The sequence below is a fragment of the Thermobia domestica genome, chromosome 9, assembly GCF_964235325.1.
Source record: "Thermobia domestica chromosome 9, izTheDome1.hap1.1, whole genome shotgun sequence".
Taxonomy (NCBI): Eukaryota; Metazoa; Arthropoda; class Insecta; order Zygentoma; family Lepismatidae; genus Thermobia; species Thermobia domestica.
In genome coordinates this window covers 176,059,242-176,080,840 of record NC_137462.1, presented here as the reverse complement: position 1 = coordinate 176,080,840, position 21,599 = coordinate 176,059,242, and the positions used below count along the sequence as shown (strand labels likewise).

General features: G+C 34.0%; 1 protein-coding gene and 1 long non-coding RNA gene across 3 annotated transcripts in view; one reads left to right on the top strand and one right to left on the bottom strand.

The window, feature by feature from the left end:
• Window positions 1–21,599, bottom strand: part of LOC145694208 (uncharacterized) — a 263,832-nt gene that overhangs the window by 11,529 nt on the left and 230,704 nt on the right. The gene's annotated exons all lie outside the window — the stretch shown is intronic.
• On the top strand, window positions 11,560–15,870 carry LOC145660450 (sperm-specific sodium:proton exchanger-like). Its single transcript, XM_081725487.1, has one exon. It carries the CDS (start codon window positions 11,680–11,682, stop codon window positions 15,658–15,660), a length of 3,981 nt encoding a protein of 1,326 aa, XP_081581613.1. The 5' UTR covers window positions 11,560–11,679; the 3' UTR covers window positions 15,661–15,870.

The window sequence follows — 21,599 nt, the reverse complement described above, 5'->3', positions numbered from 1 at the left end:
TTATCACATCGTTTGTGGACTTCCCGTGATGCTGATTGATTTAAATACGAAGTAGATGAACTTAAGGGAAAAAATAGATCATAAATTTTGTACATAAATTTACAAAACGAAATCAAAAGAAATGTCGATATCAGACTAGAAAAACTTTATGAGAATTGGGACAATGCTAGAAATAATATTTCGAGAATTGAAACAAAAATTCTACGAAATCAACAAAATTATATATAGATCTCATCATGGCCAAATGGTTAGCACATTTTCCTCTTTTGTGCAGGAAATCCAGTTCGATTCCAGTGGAAGTGTGCACCCTACTTGGATGCCACAAAACTGTATGTTCAGGTCTCAAATAACACAAAATGAGATATTAAATTCAAATGAATCGACAAATTGAATACAGAAGAAATATTAATGCAATTTGGAGCATGGAAGTTGAATCGCTGAAACAAAATTAATATTTTTCTGGAAAAGTAGAATATTTGTTTATAATAAAAAAAAAAAAAGGAGAAGACGATGATGATCTAACCTCAAGGAGTCAGACAAAGAATGATGTCATAGTGATGTGTAGGAATATATCTATGCTATCTTAGTTCTGTTTGTTCATATATGTCTTACCCTTCCTCCCTCTGACTGTATGTTTGAAGAACGTGGTAATTGAATTGGTATATCAGCAGGGGAGTTTTCAATATAACCAGTTAATTTACATCCTACTCATCTTATAATAGAATGCGCATTTAGATAGAATTAGAATGACTCGATAGAAAGTTTTAGACTGGTTGCATGTTGTTGGATTCAAAATAGCGTATTAGTTTTATCTGTGAGTTCCCATTATTTACCAGCATCCGCGTGACAGGGCTAAAACAAAAGGAATGCATTTTTTTTCATGAAGAAAAAAAGAACTGTACAGGCACGTTCAAATATATTGCAATCTTGTATACGTTAACTTGCCCTTATACAATATATTATTTTCTCTGAGTATTCTGCCGAAGGGTAGTTGTTCTATCCCATTTACCCTACATCTAGATGGAGCCACTAAATCAAAGACAAAAAGTTGGAACGGGCTATGAACGTCGTGGCCCCTGACCCAGATGCTGATCCAGTGATCCGGTAATGCAGTGATCGGTAATCCCAACAGATCCATTCTGACCCTGAGGCTACAAAACTTCATCATAGGCCTACTTCTCTGAGAGTATCTATGAGACATCTAACGCAATTTTAACAAGTATAATTCTCTCCTTTCTTCTTTTTCTCACTAAATCTATTATTTTCTTTCTTCCTTTCTTGTTGTGTGCGTTTGTGTGTGTGTGTGTGTGTGTGTGTATCAAAGCAATATACTGAAAGATAACAGCAAGTTTTAGTAGAATGTAAGCGAGTGAGAATCACAGAAAGGAAACGATATATATTTTTCTTATGAGAGATAACACAAAATTTAATGAAGTAGCCTAAAACTTGTCGCCTAAAATATGAAAGATTTCACTGAGCTCACACAGTGTTTTGTTAATATTTTTGTATAACCTATGTTCAATATCACTGCGTATTTTTAAAAAAAAATGAGAAGACGAATAAACATAATATTATGCAATATTTGTTACAGTCAAGGCATGATACCTTGATTGACAAATCTCGTACCGGGAACCAACAACCAAACGCATGAATATTCGAACTCGAGTAGTGAACATCATTAACACACTTTAAAATGCTGTAGTAAGGCTGTAAAGCTGATATTATATCGACTTCTTTCGCATCACTGAGTCAGTCCGGGTCACTAGGTCATACCGAGCTTGAGAAGTGAGGCAAAGACCCCGGTGAGGCAGCCAAAAATCTTATTCTTTTTTTAAACCTTTTTTCCAGTTAGCTGGAGTCTGCTTCTGTGACCCCAAATGACCCAGGTGACCTGGACGAAAGTCGTGACCGGTGACCCGCGATATCACTGATGTGAAAAAAAAAGGAAATTGAAAAACGTTGGAGTGGAGGGATAGACCGAGAATAAGGATTAAGGATACCACATGTTTAACAACCAAATAAGCACGAGTTCATTACATGGATATTCACTTGCATAGCTCACTATTAGTAATATTCCCAGAGTCCCAATAGAAGACACTAGAGCCACATACTTCGCAAGGGGTTCCTTTTATATAAACATAAAATGTGTATAAACTACTTGTTTATAATAGAACCTAGTCTATATCAAAATTTTGTTATTACTATTAGTAGTAGTAATATAGTAGTATTCTTCAACCATTGTCACATAACTTGCTTCCAATTTAAAGTTGCTTCCGTGCACTATGATTCTCCGCAACATTGCCTACGGCAAGTGACGGTACAATATTAGTAAACATAAATTTACACGATTCCCATTCATTGATATTAAATATAATTCAATAATACAAACCAATCTAGCACGGGCTATACACCATTTAGTGGCGACTGGTTAGAGATTGACGACACAGATATTTTGTGTACTTTGGCATTATATTTTATCTGGAAATAAAGTGAATTAATAAGATTTTCAAATAAAAGACTCTGGTAATGAGATAATAAATTATAGATAGATAGATAGATAGATAGATAGATAGATAGATAGATAGATAGATAGATAGATAGATAGATAGATAGATAGATAGATAGATAGATAGATAGATAGATAATTTTTTTACTAAGCTTTTTTGCTTTAACATTTGACTTCAATATGAGTTATAATTTGGACATTTATGTGAAATTACCTTATTATGTCTTTATTGTTAAAAGGAAGATTCATTTCGTACGCTGGATAATTCCATTTCTCCGTTTCGTGACGGCTTTATAAAATCAGCACTTAATAGAAAATTCGGTATGGATACATTTAAAACCAGATACCAGCTTAGACAATCTATAGGACAAAGTTAGTAGGATTCATTAGTCCTTGCTTTTGCACAATAAAAGAAGTTATAGTTTTCTGGATGTGTTTTTCTACCTGGAACGTTTATTTGAAAGCTCGAAAGCAATTCGTTGCAGTCTAGCTTATTATTAAGTACCTTGTACAAAAATATCATGTCAGATAACGTTCTTCTTTGTTTGAGGGTTAGAGTTTCAAAATTCCTATTTAATGAATTAGTGTTTTCAGTTCTTGGGAAAATGTTTGTTTCCTTATATACAAGATATCTAAGAAATGTGGACCGGATTTTTTCTATTTTTAGTGAGTTAATTTTTGTATCTGGGTTCCATACAAGCGTCGCGTATTCGAGTTTGAATCGAACGTAAGTTTGATACAATTTATGAAGTGTGGCAGGTTTACGAAACTCCCTACTAATTCTTAGAATAAACCCAAGATTTCTGTTCGCTTCATTTATTATGTTATCAATATGAGGTTCAAATGTAAATTTCGTATCATACATTACTCCTAAATCATTGACAGTACTTACAACGGGTAGTTGAGTCTCATTAATTGAATATTTAAATTGCACTGTTTTTTTACGTTTTGTAAAACTCATGATTTTACATTTACTAATATTTACATTCAATAAATTACTTTGACACCATTGCACCACTGAATTTATGTCTTGTTGAAGTTGATTACAGTCATTTATGGAATTTATACATCTAAAAAGTTTGAGATCATCGGCATACAACAATTTGTGGGAATACGTTATACATCTAGGAAGATCATTTATAAATGTTACAAATAGTAGTGAAAATAAAAAAAGAAATAAAAATAATCGATTTAAAAAAGCGCTAAAAAACCAGAAAATAAATTAAAAAGAAACGATATTAACCAACTCCAACAAAAACTCTAAAAAGTAGAAAATAAAAGTGCTAAAAAGCAGAAAATAATGATAATACAGCTCTTAAAAGCAGGAAAAAAATCTTTAATTTATTGATATAAAAGATTTTGAAATCTATACTAAGCCAAAAAAAAAAAATGATACCTAATGTAAAATTAGTTTTGATGATAATTTTATGAGGAATTAATTTGTTAAGCTTGGCATAATCTTCAATTTTATGGATAATAGTAATTAATTAATCTGATTTTAAGTGGTATATTATTATTATTTTCTGCTTTTAAGTGAATGTATTATTATTATTTTCCGCTTTTTAGCGCTTTTATTATTTATCAATTTTGTTAAGAGCCTTTGTTGAAGTCGGTTATTTTTAAAAAAGGATTTTATATATACATCATTCATTGTATTACGAGCTTGTTGAAACTTTATGCTCTTCTCTTAACATCTGCCTGTAAGACTGCAGTACTTTATTCTAATTAATGTAAAACTTCTATTCTGTATCCCGAACTTCCGCTTATCACCTTTTTCCCGTCCCCTTTCCCTAAATGACCCTTCTGGATACGCTAATGTGCATTAAAGACTCAAAATATACGAGGTGTTGCATAATTTGCTATTACTGTCAAGAATTTCTGATCTTGTTTCCTGATGGTCAGTCTCATAAAAGACTGCTGTTGGTGTACAATGGCAGCAGAAAGAATCCTGCTACGGGTGGAAGACTGGAACAAAATACTTCAAATGACTTATTCTCCGGCGGCAACCAGACAATGTGAGAGATGTTTGTTCAACAGAACAACTCTTTGGGCGGTGTTTAGAAAAGCGGCTTTTGAAGAATTGGTTTACGTAGAATTTATTCCCCTGGTCTTCCATCCAAATGCCCTTGAGAGGTCCATGCCGGTGTCAGTTATCAGAGAGTAGGCGCGCTGTGAGAGCACCAGGCACTAGCCAAAGAACATGAACATAAATTTCAACTGAGTGTGATATTAATTTACAATTTTGTAGCCAAATGCTTTTGAGCTTCCCTCTCTCTCTTTTTAACTTAGATACTTCTCAGCATCAGGTTCCGTCCCGCTTTTCTGAGTGAGTAACGATCGCTTAGCTTCATGATGATTCATGTTAATTAACTATTTTTTGGAGGAAACAGATTAAATAAGTATTAACAAACTTATTTTAATCATTAACAGCAACGAGACTTTTGAAAAAGCTTTTTCAGGTGTTAATGTTCATATTTCAACATGTTAAATAAATAGTCTCCATCTTTCAGTTGCCTCTCAACAACACAACTAGGGTAAGAAATGCTATTCGAATAAATGGCGGGGGCGCGGTGGCTCAGTGGTAGAGCGTTCACCTCTGGTGCTTGGGGTCCCGGGTTCGATCCCAGCCCCCGCCAAGTGAACTTTGTGGTGGACAAACACTGTGCTCGTGGGTTTTCTCGGGGTTCTCCCGTTTCCTCCCACTTTCTTCATTCCACCATTTCACTCATCTCTCATCATCACCGTCTCCTTTAGCCTAACCGGCATAACCGTGGGACGTAAAACTCAAAGATTTCATTTCATTTCGAATAAATGGCTCAACCATCTTGTTTCTCGTGTCAGTTGAAGCAGGGACAATCGTTCAATCGTATACTCAAATCTTGCAACCTTCATTTGTCTCATTTCATGTTGTACAAAGTTATGAAATTTTACCTAGCGAGCGCCGTAAGTCGGATGATTATACAATATTCCATTGTTACTTCCGTATATTTTTTAATGTTTTAGCTAAGGATGATTTTTAGGTAGCCTGTACGGAGATGGAGCATATGAGAAACAAAATGTAAAGAATAAATGTATGAAATAGAAGATAAACTTAAATAGAAAATGGTTTTAATTATGACTATATATATAATTATATATATTTAAAATGCCTTCTTTAGATATAAAACAAATCATATTAAAAAGTACAAAATAATTATATTATCAAGAAAACTACTTTCAAAGAAAAAATATATTTAAGCATGACTAAAAACAAAAGCATGAGTAGCACTCTCATTTAGTTATAAATTGTTGAGAGCGCTCCCCATGCTTTTTTGTTTTAGTCATGCTGAAAATTCTTTTTTAATTTTTTTTTAAATAAGTAATATTCTTTAAAACAGAATTTTTTATACTTTTTAGTACCATTTTTTGTTTTGTTTTTCTCTCTCTTTTAAGACGTGTTTTAAGTTCTGAAACCACCGCAATGTGGTAGTGATACTCACTTAAAAGTCAGTGATGGAGGCAGATTGATAGCACTGGGGGAGCATAGAATTATTTAGACAAAATCTGAGGAGCAATTAGCTGTCTCTGTTTAAATCGACTACTGAATTATATACGAAATGTTCAGAGGAAAAGTAAAGCAGAAGGAAAATACGAGTGTTTGTAAGTTCTCGTATAATGTTTCTAAGTTCTTAAACTATTTTTCACTAATAACAAGAGCAAAAGAAATTAGAAAATTTTAACAAAGTGTATATTGTAATAACCCATGTGAAGTTGTTTACAAACAAATACACGCATCAAGTGTTTATAAACACCACCACGTGCTTCATCAAGAGGAACTTCCACCAGGGGGACCTGCTATCACCTGCAGACGACGTTTAGTCCCTCCCACGGAGCAGAAGACGAAATCGAAGCAGAAGCGCCACCGCCACCCAAGGGACGCTATAAATTGGACAGAAGAATCCAGCTCAGTACCAGTTTTCTGGTGACCCTCCTACTGTCTGCTTCGGGACTTTAGGAGTAACCTATCCCAGGGCCTCTAGTCTGCTACGGGTTCACGCCTATCCTTTCTCCTGGCTTTGCCTGCTTCGGGGCCCTGACTGGGAATCCAAACCTCAGCCACTTTGCCTGCTTCGGGGCTCTGTTGGCCATCTAACCTACCCACTGCTTGCTTCGGAGCTTTGGGCACCTAATTCCACTTCACTTTGCCCGCTTCGGGGCTCTGTTGGAGATCCTGTCTGCGACCTCACGGTCAAAGACTACCTTTTACTTACCCTTTTGAAATAGAGAACAGATTGTATAGTATTTTGTACAAATACTCTTATAGTGGATTTTATAATAAAAACTGGTAGTGGGAGTCGATTCCGGACGCTCTTTTTATTAAATTGCTCTATCTCTTCCTTATATGAAACGAAATTACATAAAGTTTTACAATATACTTTTAATTTCGGTATCTTCATAGAGTCCGTAAAAATTTTGGACTTCGAATAGGAAGAGGTATTATGTATTTTATTTTCCCTTCAAGTTAAATTAAACTTCTTTTGTGTTTAATATGATCTTGAAGCTTTGCTGGCGTCTACTATTAATCCAATGTTCTCGGGATTGCTGCCAGAGTGTGTGTTGCTGTGCTGAGCTTTCGTAGCTCTGAAGATGTTGCCGCTGTATGGTAACGAAAGCTCAGCACAGCAACACACACTTCTTTTGTGTTTGTTTCTAATTTATAAAAAGATTCTTTTTCAGAATTGGTTAGGGAGCCAGACTTTCCCCTCTAGTTAAGAAAGTGCTTCTCATAGCAGGATTTAATGTCTTTTTGCTTACAATAAAGAATTCTATCGAAATATCAATCTCAAGGACTAGAATTTGTTTGCTCTTGTTTGGTACATGGCTAAAAATATAAAAATATTGTGCTAAGCAAATTTGTACCTCTCTCTGTTGAAACAAAATGCATGTTTCCTTGACCGAAACTTGCAATTTACATCCTTGTCATCGAGTCAAAGATTACACTAGTCAACAACATTTTGGCACAGAAATAAAAATACCTGATTCTAATAGAACTTTACACTTAGAATTCGACTCTGCAATCAATTTTTCTCCATCACCTCAGTTTCTTCGTGACAAAGGGATTCTCGGGAAATTTCCCCTCAAATTTCCCCTTTTTTGTTACAATTTTTGTACCTGTAGCTCGGGTACCCTTAGGTGCATAAACACACAAATTGTATTGTAAGTTAGCTTGATTTATACTTAGTAAGCCCTTTAAGTTTCATAAGAGTCACATTATTCTTTCTAGAGAAATAAACGTATTTATATAAAAATATGTCATGTGTACTATTCATTTTACCATATTGATTAGTGCAAATAAAATCACATGTAACTTCCAAAAAATTACAATATGTACGAATTCTATGTGAATAGTTCTATTAGAATCAGGTATTTTCTTCCGTATGCCAGAGAAAAAGTATTTATTTGTTGACTAGTGTTATTATTATTCAAAATAACATCAAAATTTCTCTCTTCATAGATATTCAGATGAATCAATAAGTATGTATGAAGATAAAATTTAGATGATGACGTATTTTATACTCTTTTTTTTTTTTTTTTTTTAAGTAAGCTTGACTTCAAGGCTTAGAGAGGCTAGAATTAAGGAACGATACAGTCCAAGATGATGAGGAAGCTGTTTCCATGGCAACTACCGTTATCATTCACGTCAGCTTGTGCACGAGAAAGAAGAATCAAGGACTGAAGTGTGTGGGGGGAAGGAGGGATAGAAGATTCCAGCAATCCACCCTAACTTCTCTCCTAACTCATTCACTCACTTTCAGAGCTAAAGGGTCGACTGCCTATCTTCCTTCGAATCCTATCTCTCCCCTTCGGATGAATCAACTCAATATCTCGAACTCTCTCTCTCTCTCTTCCTTCCTTCCTTCCGTACGCCGTACCACGACCTATTCCTTGGCGCTTCTGTTAATTGGAACTAGTTGAAAGGAGAACGAATACAGGGACGGAAAGACGCTAAGAAAGATAGAAGAAGGAAGCAAGTCTAAGGAAGAAGAACCTCGGTAATTCCATTATGAAATGGCGTCAACAGCATCCTGAAGTATACCTTTTTTTCTTTCTTTCTCTAAAAAGAACTTTTCCTTCAAAATCATTCAGCATTATTTTTCGAAGTAGTGGCTTTGTGTCTTTGACATGTAAGGCGTTGTTGAGTAGACATCCTAGATTTTCTCAAATCACTGAAAGTGCTCGTCTAATACTGAGATGAAAAGAGACTTATTAACAATAATTGAAACTTCGTGTATAAATGCTCTCTATTTTAGTTGCTAACTTAATGGCAATCAATAGTAGCTTACTATATACATGAAAAAAAGTAAAGTTTTGGTTATTTATTTAATGCTTTAAACAAAATAAGCTTATAACCTTGAACTCTTATTCAAGCAAAATTTCGGAGTTTAGAAAACTGCGATCGATTTATTCCCTTCAAAAAAATCTTTAAAATTCTTCGAAAAGAAATATAAATATACTTCCCCCCCCCCCATCTTGTTTCGCTTGCTAACGTTGTGTTTTTAAAGATCAAGTAAATTGGGTTTATAAACGTACTTCATTTCTAACATGATGACTTTTATTAGCAAAAACGTACAATGTATTCAAATCTAAGCATTTTCGTCAGAATACTCATTGTCAGAATGTTGATCTAAAGAAGCACTTGAAGCAGCTTCATTAAAAAGGACTGACTTAAATACTGTACTTCAGTAATACGTCGGAGGCCCAGAAAGGTCCAAAACGGTTGTTAAGAAAAGAATAAACTAATAACAGAGTTTAGCAGAAAATGCTAACTTTGACCTCATGTTTGACCCAATTTTTCACCTGGATCTAATGAGTATTAGACGATACTGTTTTTTCCATAGATATCACGAACCTCAGAGTTCATTTTAAATTAAAAAAAAATAAAAGCATTTTCAGAGAAACGTCGACTTACTGAGATTTAATATAACAGCCCCAAATTAAAATATTTATTATTAGTCTATTGCACTAGTGAGTACGATTTTCTGATCATTTTAACATTAACTGCCTAGCAGCCACGTACGCAGTGATTTATTTCGGGGAGGGGGGCAAAATTTTTCAGGGGTACAAATTCAACATGAGCATAAGTTACATAAAAATTGTAAAATAGCCCCTAAAATTATACTAAATTTACAGAAAAGTTAGGACTTCGGTCCTGCATAGACCCTCTTGTCAACCTAACATTTCGTTAATCTTGATGTACATTTAGAATAATTTAACATCTGAAACTTGAGTACTTAAAATATAATTACTAGTTTTAAGATTATAATTAATGAAGTATAATAATAATAATTTTGGCCAGAGTTATTACTCTCAAAAGTTCATGCATTATTACTGTATGTACAAAAATACACAAATACAAAAATACTGTATGAAAGAAAATACGCATCAATGCAATCTTTACAGCAGTGTTGCAGAATACGCAGTGTCAAACCCGACAGTAACTCTCTATTGGAGCCTTGGAATTGTTGAATATTGTTCGAAGGATAAAGTAGTAGCTCTCCGACAACAAAGTATGTCTGCACAGTGAGAATAGACATAATTTTGTTTGTAGTGACCACCTAACAAATGTTCATGGATGTTTTTGTGCATACCCGTCGTCGCTTCGTTACTGGTTAATATGGATGCAATCCGCTCGTGGCCACCAACTTCGCTCTGCTCTGAACCGGAATGAAAGCAATTCTTGCTTGTCCTGACCACCTAACATGTGTTTTTCTTGCATTAACAATAGTTTTATGGCATTAACTTGTACGAATATGGCAAATCTGTACGCAATTATTTGCGGGTGTTCCAAGAAAATAGTACTGTAGAATGTATTACGGTATCATTTAAAGCAAGAACAATCATTATTATACATAAAAATCATCGTATATATATAACATATCGTCTCATCGAACTAGATCCATCACAATCTATCATTTTCATAAATTTTTACAGTAATTACTATATTACAAAACAATTATTCACAGTTCGGCCACGTGTAGAATATGATGGAAAGTCATTATTGCCTAAATAAAATGTGGAAATCATGTTTTTGGACACGTTGTTGAACATTTTCAGAAAAAAAAATTAAAGAAATTACACAATGTGGTGTTTGAATCATGAAAATCGAAGCATAATTAGCATGAATATGTAATTGTTTCACAATGATTAAAAATTACAGAATTTCTTCATCTTTGTGAACGAAATAAAGAAAGGGGGAAGACAAGCGTGATTGCACAAGCACTGATTTTCTATATTGTGTAAATACGCAAAATTTTGAATACATAATGAGGTTTCTCACGTGATTTGTACCTCAACTGTAGGAAGTGCCATGAATTCTAAGTGTAACTAAAAAAAAAAAAAAAAATCAGTCATGCAACTTGAAATTGTGTTTCCAAGTTTTGATCACAAACAAAGCGATATGTGTAACTTCTCTATTATAAGACTTTCGTCCCGTTTTTGCCTTTGTATTATGACCAAATCTTTAAAATACATTTACAAGGTGCATGATGTATGGGTATCTTTCTTTGCTATACCTTGAGAATTCAATGTACATCCTACAGTTGCGATACAAGTCACTTGAGCAACCTCATTTTGTATTTGAAATTTTCAGTATTTAGGCAATATTGAAAATCAATGCTAGTGCAAAACATTTACCTACCCCATTTTTTAAAATTTCTCCCACAAAGATAAAGTATGCTGACTTTTTACTCATTGTGCAATCATAAGAAATGACACATTTTCATGAACTATACTTAGGTTTTCATGATTCAAACACTAAAATGTGCGATTTCATTAATTATTTCAGAAAATATCCAACAATGTGTCCAAAAATATGTTTTCCATATGTATTTAGGTTACAATCATTTTCTACCATACTGTACACATGGCACTTTTGTTAAGGCCTGTGTAACAAAACTCTGTGATGTAGGTGACCAGAATTTAGGTCCGCACCTAAAGATATAAAACCTGAATTCAGATTAAGAAAGAAAGAAAGATCATTAATTATTGGAATGCAGAATATATAGTAATTCTTACGTAGTGCTTATGCTTTCATATCATGTGTCTTTTCCATATTTTAAAGTTGAAATTGATATGTAGCAAATTCAATAATTAATTTGTATTAGTGATGATAACGAGAACAATTACACATTAATATGTATTTAATACGATTACTTATAGTGACATTGTGTCTCGTTACCCATAACGTTTCTGTATCTGGAATCAAAGAAAGTGTTATTGAAAGAAGTAATGCCCTCAATGAAAATGATGAACCACCGTATATCATACTATTCCTATTTGTCAGTTTTGCTATTGGTGCAGCTGCTAGAACTTTTCTAAAAAATAACAATTTCCACCTTCCGTACACAGTACTACTACTATTAGTTGGCGTGATTGCTGGTATTCTTGCTGTGAATTTTCACATAATTAGGAATTACACTAGTATTATTGATGCTAAACCCCAACTGATTTTAACTGTGTTTCTTCCAACTCTTATTTTCGAATCCGCTTTTGTAATGGATGCCCATACTTTTCTGAAAAGCTTCTCACAAATATTTTTGATAGCTATTCCAGGATTAGCAATTACCAGTGTTCTAACAGGAGTAATGTTAATGTCAGTGTTTCCATACAATTGGAATTTCTACATTGCGCTTCTGTTTGGTTCAATTTCAAGCTCTACAGATCCAGTATCTGTTGTGGCTCTCCTCCGTGAATTAGATACATCAAAGTATCTGAGTATATTAATAGAAGGCGAATCACTTGTGAATGACGCTTCAGCCATTGTGTTTTTTGAAGTAATGGTTAGTGTCTTGATAACTTCTGATCAAACAGTCCTGACTATTATTCTAACAATAATAAGAATATGTATTGGTGGACCATTTTTCGGTTATATAATGGGACGGTTAACAGTGATATTTTTAAGTTGTATATTCAATGATGCAACCTCTGAAATAGCAACTACTTTAGCTGCAGCGTATATTACATACTACATTTCAGATGAGATGTTATATTTTTCTGGAATTCCTGCAGTTTTAGTCCTGGGTTTAGTTATTGGTATGAACAAAACGTGTATAAGTCCGGAGAATGAAGTACTTCTTCATCACTTTTGGGCTGTACTTGGATATTTATGTAATACTCTAATATTCGTAGTTGTTGGTATAATTGTTGCTGAAACAGCAATGAACATGGGAAATAAGGGTGATATATTCACTTTAACAGATTATGCATTAATTTTAGTAACTTATCTTATTTGCAATATAACAAGGGCGATTATGTTTATTATACTATCACCTATTCTAACAAGAATGGGATATGGTTTTTCATGTAAAGGCGCTATTGTTACAATATGGGGTGGAATCAGAGGTGCAGTATGTCTATGTTTAGCTCTTATTGTTTCAAAATCTTCCATTGGAGACGATCCTAATATTGGCTCAAAAATCCTTCTTCATATTGCTGGTCTCGTAGCCTTAACATTATTGATCAATTGTACTACAATGAGATGCTTACTTTCAGCGTTGGGCTTAACTCATGTATCACAAGCTAAAAAGAATAATTTTCTAAATGCAATGAAACACTTACAAAATAGAAAAGATAGAACTATAAAGATGCTTAAAATGGACAGATTTCTTGCTGATGCAGACTGGATAACAGTTGACAGACTTACGTTTATTAAGAATCCTTATCAAACAAATGTGGATGAACAGGACTACAAGAAAATTAGTTACTTTCGACCACGTTACGTCATGTGTCCGGAATGCAAAATCGAAATGTTAAATGAGCCTACTCCAGAAGAACTTAAAGAAATGTACGCCGAGGCAAAACGTAGACTATTGAAAGCTCAACAATTTTTCTATTGGCATCAGTTTGAACATGGAATGTTAACAGATGATGCGATAAGAACATTAAACGAGGCAGTGGAAGTAGCGACAGATAAGGAAGATTTTATTGATGTCCAAGAGCTTACTAAAAATTATAAAGTTAAAAGATTTAACTTAATTTTACAAAAGAAGCTTAAAGAATTATACGCATCAAAATGGGAAGCTCCTCCAGCACCTACTACCAAATGTCGTCAAACAATCTACAATTTTGTTACACATAATGCCTTCGACATCACCATGTACCTTATAATAATAATAAACATGATCCTAGTAACTACTGATCTTGCATTATTATCACTAAACAATTTCGCACTAAAGCTCATCTTCACAGAATCCAATGGTGTGTTCTGTATTATCTACTTAGTGGAAGCAATTTTGAAAATTTTGGCATTTGGCTGTAAAGGTTACTTTTCATCGCACTGGAATAAACTACAGTCTGTGATTGTTATTTGTGCTGTTGTTGATTTTATATGTGATAGTTTGGAAACTAGTCAGGTGATCAAATCGAAACATTTTGAAACACTTGTTTATGTATTTAAAGTTCTGAGATTTTTGAGAATCTTGAGACTTTTAAAACCATATATACCTCGATTTACATATTATTTAGAAGGAAGGATCGATTCAAAGTTGTTTGTAAGGTACGAAATAGGACAAGCTTTTGTTGTTGGTGAAGAGGAGATTTATAAAATAATACCCCAAATAATTGATAACGAACAAGTTTATACTGACTTTGAAGCAAAAGTAAGGAGTGATAGACTATACGTGATGAAACAATTGGGTCTTTTGCAAAGAGATAAACCTAGGATCGCAATCACTGTGAAAACTCGACAAGCGACCAGGACTGTATTAAACAAAATGAAAGATGCTACGAACGAATTGAAAGAAGAAGGACTTCTCGAAGTTTCAGAATGTAATATGATACTAAATGTTATAGAAGACAAAATAAAACTTTTGAGGGACGCTCGAACTGTTCAACTGTTATCACCAGGAATCTTATTGAAATCTATACCATGGCTTGTAGAGGACGCTGCGATATTAGAGTGCATTGAGAATAATGCCCAACTCATGTCTTATGATTCGGGAGATATTATATTTTCAGCAGGAGATAGACCTTCTGGAGTATATGTAATTGTTTCTGGTCTTGTAAAACTCCAGTATATTCCCAACCCAAACAAAATTATGAAATGTGGAGATCTCCCTGTGGTGGACTATTTCACAAGCCTAAATTTTCATGAAACTCAATTTGACTACATTGGAACGGGAAACATTATTGGTGAATTAAGCGTACTGACAGGAAGGCCACATGATGCAACTACGATTTGTGATACGGCCACTCAAGTGTTTTTCATAGACATCTCCACATTGAAGAAAGCGATGTGTATTTCACCTGACAGAGAAGAAGGACTACAGGCACAAATGTGGAGAGTATTTTGTATTCGAATAGCTATCATGATCCTTTCTTTCGTGCCTTATTATGGATCGTGGGCTTACGAAAAGATAAAATGTCATCTCCAAAGAGCCATTTTACCCGATTTAAGTCTATCAAAAACATTTAAGATCAATGAACTTATTGAAGATGTGTTGCTAATTCAAGGCGTAGTGAAGGATGCCACTACTAAAACCGAATATGTCGGTCCTTGCTACATCCCACGAACAGTGTACAAACTACTTTTACGTACATCTAATTTGTTGAATACGTGTGTCGATGAGGTTGAAATCAAGCTCTTGATTGTCATGAATAAATCTGTTTACAAGTACGAGGTATTTCGAGATGCAGACAAAAATTCTGAAGTGAGGGCTTCTACATCAACCAGATGTCTACAACACTTTAGCAAGTACTGTCTAGCTACGAAGTCGAGTATGGAATCCGCGGGAGAACGTGTAAGGACAGGAAAGAGAAGAAGTTCTCGTGTAAATCCCATCTTTCAATTATCTCCGTCCTTACACAGTCAACTATCCATAGTACCGGGAACTGATCCTAACGATTCCGATTACTATATGCCGCCAATCAAACAGTTGAGAACTAATAGCATTTCGTCAGTGAGTGGAAGAGATGAAAATTTACGTCCAACGTCAACTCAAGCACAAAGCTTTGAGTATGTGCAGTCCCCAAGAAATGATCTTTCACCAGGGAGTACCAACACCATGCCTGAAGACGATGCCATGACAACAAACTTTACGCAGAGTGGTCATTTTCTGCCACCGAGATTAAGAAGAAGACAAAAAATGCTGTTTAAACCCAGAAAGAGTGCAAAATAATGAAAGTAGCCGTTCAAGTATTTTCTTTCAAAAAATAAAACAGAAAAAAGAAAAAGAAAGAAAGAAAAGAAAAGAAAAATGTACAAAGAGTTTTTACCAAATACATTTTGGCAGCAAGCTATTGCCATGACTTCCAATCTCAGTTTGCAACAGAGAATTTGTCTTAATAAACTTGAGTTTATAAATTAATTCTTAAACACTAGGTTTATACCCATAATGGATTTCTTAAAATGATAAGAAATTGTAGTCAATTACAATTGCTAATAAAATTTAATGACATACCTAGTAATATCAATATTGTTGGATATGCTACTAATATTCATTTAACCAAGAGTTTCCCTGTATCTATATGATTCGTGTATGCGCCTTCGAGGCAGAAGACCCAGGTACTATTCCTGGTGCGAGATCATGTAGTTCGGATAATACGTTATAACCTCTGTGCTGAAAGGTATGTTGAGCTCTAATTCAATCAGCAATTAATTTAATACTTTTTTTAAAAAATTGAGATTCATTTTTGCAAAGGTTAAATTCCTCTTTTAAAAATCTATGAATATTAACCCCTTGCGTTCTAGTGACATCCAGGTGAATGTCATGAAATACTCCCTTGCAAAATACCAGTGACATCCAAGTGGATGTCATGAAATACTCCCTTGTAAAATACCAGTGACATCCAGGTGGATGTCATGAAATACTCCCTTGCAAAATACAGTGACATCCAGGTGGATGTCATGAAATACTCCCTTGCAAAATACAGTGACATCCATGGGGAGTAGTAGAAAATGGATCGATCTGGAACAGACCTGAGCCAGCGTTTAACAACTCACAAGCCACTGAGAAAATGACCACCGTGCACCGTGAGCCCACGGTCTTTTACGACCTCCATTTTAGGGGTGAATTCGTTCCCTTTTATGACCACTTTTAAGGGGGTGACCTCGTTCTCTTTTACGACCTCCATTTTAGGGGGTGAACTCATTCCCTTTTACGAGCATATTTTTCAACTCCTATTTTAACATAGCACAGCTAATAAAAGAACATGGTTTATTTCCTAACACACAACAGCCTCCATTTTAAGTGGTGAATTCGTTCCCTTTTATGACCACTTTTTAGGGGGTGTATTCGTTCTCTTTTACGACCTCCATTTTAGGGGTGAACTCGTTCCCTTTTATGAGCCCTTATTTTAATATAGCAGAAATTACGAACACATAGAAGAGAAGATAACACATAACAGAACAGATAACAGATAAGAATATGAAACATAGAAGGGGTGTATTCGTTCTCTTTTATGAGCATATTTTCCAACCCCTATTTCAACATGCCAGAGACTACGAAACATAGCAGAGGTGAACACACAGCAGATACATAAGACTTGTTCCACCCTATTTGAATCCATGGTCTTTTAGGGGGTGAACTCGTTCCCTTTTCCAACCCCTATTTTAACATAACAGAGAATACACTGAGATTATGAACACACAACAGAACAGGTAATACATAGCACAGTTAATAAAAGAACATGACAGTGACTACGAAACATAGTGAAGATTAGATAACACATAAGAGTACATAACACAACAAGGGTGTATTCGTTCTCTTTTATGAGCATATTTTCTTTTACGGGGGTAGCAAGACCCCCAACCCTCCTCCTTTCTCATCCAGGGCTTGGGACCGGCAATGGCGGAGTTTAAAAAAATAACATCATCATACTCTCATAAATGAATGAAGCATAATATCATTAGCATCAATAGTAGTGAGTGAGAATTTGTTTAAAAAATCCTGCATCGAATAACCAGATGCACGACATGCTAAATATAGGAAACAGTAATGTCCACAAAATTGAGATAAATCACCTTGAATACGTCTATTATTCCATGTATAATACAGACAGTTTCGTTTTAAAAACCTTATATGATGTTGTATATAGGGAGGTATACCATAGCTATCGAAATACTCTCCCACACACATATTAGATATATAAACAGCAACCCAATGTTCACCAGGCTTATCACTAGAATCAGTGTTTATAATTATAGCGGCTGGAAATGTATGAATAAACAAAGGTAACTCATCAGCAGCATACACACCAATAAAATGATCTTTAGGCAAATTTTGTTGTAATGCTTCATAAAGCTCAATTGTATTTAACATTTTCTTTCTTTAATTAATATATATTTTTCTCTGAAAATCAATTTCTAATTCTGAAGAGAATTCACCATAAATAATTGTTGTTACAGGAGATGGCAGTGCTTCTTTAAAATGAACCTCTAAACGTACACTTCCTTGCCGTTGTGGACTAGTATGAAATGCAGCACTTGCGCTTGAATCAGGAGTTAAATCAAACACCAGTAGAGTATAACCATTAGGATATTCAGCACGTGAAATATCATTACCTTGATTAGAATAATAAATACCTGAACCTGTAAATAACGTAGAATATGCTTGTACATATAGATTATTATCAAAATCCGTTTGTAATGGTTTGAAGGGGACTGGATTTCCATCAACATACAATGTAAAAAATGACATACTAAAATGTTGAAAATTGAATGGATTTGTTTGATAATTACCATTAAAAGCAGTATTAGTAACAAAACCAATAATAATACGTTTAGGCACTAGGCCTGAAAATAGATCTGGAAGTGTACTATCCATAATTCCTTGTGGCAGAGTTTCAGTCTTCACTTGCACTTTTGTTATAGGATATTTTACTCTAAATTTAGGATTTTGTAATACTTTATTTTGTGCTATCTTAACTGCTGGTGATACATCAACCTTTTTCACAAGCAATGTTGCATCTGTAATTACAACTTTTCCATCAGCATCTGCGTCGCCCATTAGACAAAATGTAGGTTTAGCTGGAATTAGTTTAATACGCAATTGTACACCATTCAGTAAAAATTTCTCCTGATTGAAAATATCAGCATGAATATAACCCAATAATTCAAATGACTGACTTAAAGCAGTGAGAAGAAAACGTTGTTTAAATCCTACATTAGCATCAGCCACACTGTCCATATGCCCTGCAGTATCTTTAAACCACATTGATGTTTGAAGATGCGTTGATTTAGCTTCAGCATTATAATTTAGTAGTTTTTCAATATACGATCGATATGGATATGTATGTGAAGAGTAGGAAATAAGTTGATTATTTAAATATACTTGCAATTCACTGAACATTGCATTGAGAAAATCATTTACAGGGCCGATTTTCTTATCGGCAGAAGTTAAATTAGAACCATCTGATTTAGTAATTTTACCTTTAACATATAACATTGTGTGCGGTAAGTCAATATAGTCATCCCCATGACCGGGGACTACAAATTCTATTGGTGCATTATCAGCTAATGAAGCCACAGGTTTATATGGAACTATTTTATTACCTATAATACTGGTTTGAGTGGGTAAACCAGCAAATAAATCTAATTCTGATTTCATACACTCACACTGCATTTTTGTCTTTTTTCTCTATTAATATTCACACATGGTAAAATTTACAATACCGTATTACGTCTACGAAAATGTAATTTTACACATACACTGCCATATTGGAAAGGAAGTGGATTACCTGTACTATCTCTTAAATCAATAATAATTTGATCAAATTGTTTACGTTGCACAGTGACATAATGAGGATTATCAAAAATATGTACATTATTAACACCATGCTCTGTAATATTTGTATTTATAATACGTAACAATGGAGCTACGGTGTCACCCACCATTTGTGGTTCTACAATATCACTGTAAATATACATAAGTGTAGGTAGCGCTTTTTGTAAATCAGGTGGATAACGAGCATGATGAACAACTGCAATATCTTCTTGTTGAATATGATCAAAGCCTAGTATTCGGGCTAGTTCAGGAGATAGGCGTACTTCTATATGCTTCTCTTGATCTTTTATTACTCTATTAACCTCAATTCGTTTCACTGATGCTTTGACTTTTAATTGTAAATTTAATATATCACTTTTATGATTAATTTGAGATAGAATATCATCAACATTATAATAGTGTCCTGGTAAGATTTTAGTTATGTTCCAGCTTTCTGTATTCATGAGACGATAATAAATATTATTTGTATATTTGGAAACATTCTGAAATGAACTTGTATAATGCACTTCAACAACAGCTGTTTCCCACACTCCTTTCTCCAGTACAATAGGTTGATATAATTTAGTAGTATAACAAGCAAGAGTATTTTGAGGAAAATATTTCATAGAACTATTGCTAGGAAGTGTGAGATAAAAACTATCACTTTGCTCCATAATTAATCAATCAAAGATATCTTTGGATCTTTTTATCCGTTTCACACCAGCACCACCACTAAAATGAACGTTCTTTCTTTTTCTTCTTCCAGATCCTTCCAACACCTGATTTAATTTATTTTGAGCTTTGTTTTTTAAATTTGTTTTGGCTTCTTGCCATCGATCTTGTAAAGACTCTTCAATAGGTCTATTATTATCTAGTACATCTCCTGCTACATTAATTCCTGTACGTATCAATTCTTTACCAACAGTTTTTGCACCTTGTTTTAATAAAGGAAATACAGTACGAAATAAACCTCCTAGAAAACTACCAATGCCATAACCTTCTTGATATGGTGCACCTCTATACACGTTATAATCACCTCCTGCTTGATGTATGTAGTAGTTGAGGTATGGCTCATTCATCTTTCTTTCTTTCTTTCTATATACTTAAAAATATCAATAGATAACAATAGAATATTATTATTATTATTGCTTATAAGTACACCATTTGCGTTTACGGGGTGGAGGACCATCTTCTTCTTCGTCTTCTTCTGTTAGTTTTCTAATATAATCTATTCGTTGAGGATTACCAATGTACTCTAAAGGTATATTGGCTTTTGCTAATAATGTAGCAAAAGGTTTCCAACCAGCAACTGAAATATTTTTCTTACGACATCTAACAAAATCGGATATCAAATCCACTATATTTGCACCTGGAATTAATTTATTATTAATATTCACATTTCCATTATCGTCCCATTGAATATTTGGATTTTGTTTCAATTTACGTAATAAAGGTCTCGCCTTACGTTTACAAATTTCAGGGAGAGTAGATATTATTTCATCATCATCCTCCTCATCCTCGTCCTCTGGTTCTTCTTCCTCCGTAGTGGTAGTTGCTGTTGTTGTTCTAACTGCTGCCGGTTTTTGAATTATATTTAAATATTTTTGTAAGACTTCTCTATATTTTGTCCATTTTTCTTCTACATTTAAACTTTTATTATTTAAAATTTCTTTCATTTCATCATCAAGATTAAATATCGTTTGATAATGATGTAATTTTTCTGGTGCGATTAAAATAAGTTTTTGTGCGTTTTGCATAATTATTTAATTAAACTAGATAGTATACCTCCAATAATAGGTGCAAGCAAAGCAGTAAGAAAACCACCTTTTTGTATAATTATTCGTTTTTTCTTTTGTTTTAATGACGGACCTTTTTTCACCAAATATCTCAGTTCCTTTTTATATTTTTTTAGCTTATTTATCTCTGTTTTATTTAATGGAACATTTCCCTGTAATACGTTATAGGAACATTCACAAATAGAGCGAATTAAATCAGGATCTGCATTTTGTAAAATTGTCTTACGTGCTTTCGGTTTTGACTTTGCTAAAAGTTTTAACATATGTGCATTTTCCTTACTAATCATTTTTACGGCTATTAAAGCACAAATAGTTGTTAGAATATAAACCATATTACAATTATTATTTTTTTACAGGTACATAAACATAATTAAAAGAATCTGTTGGAAAGATATTTGTTCGAACTCGCTGCTCATCAGGAGTATTTTGTTTTAAATCAAAAAGTAAATAACCATGTGCAATTCGAGTTGCATCTTGATATGCTTCTTGAATAAATTTTGTATTACCTGGATACAATTGTCGTGCCAGATAATTAATTTGAGCTTGGTCTCTAGGATT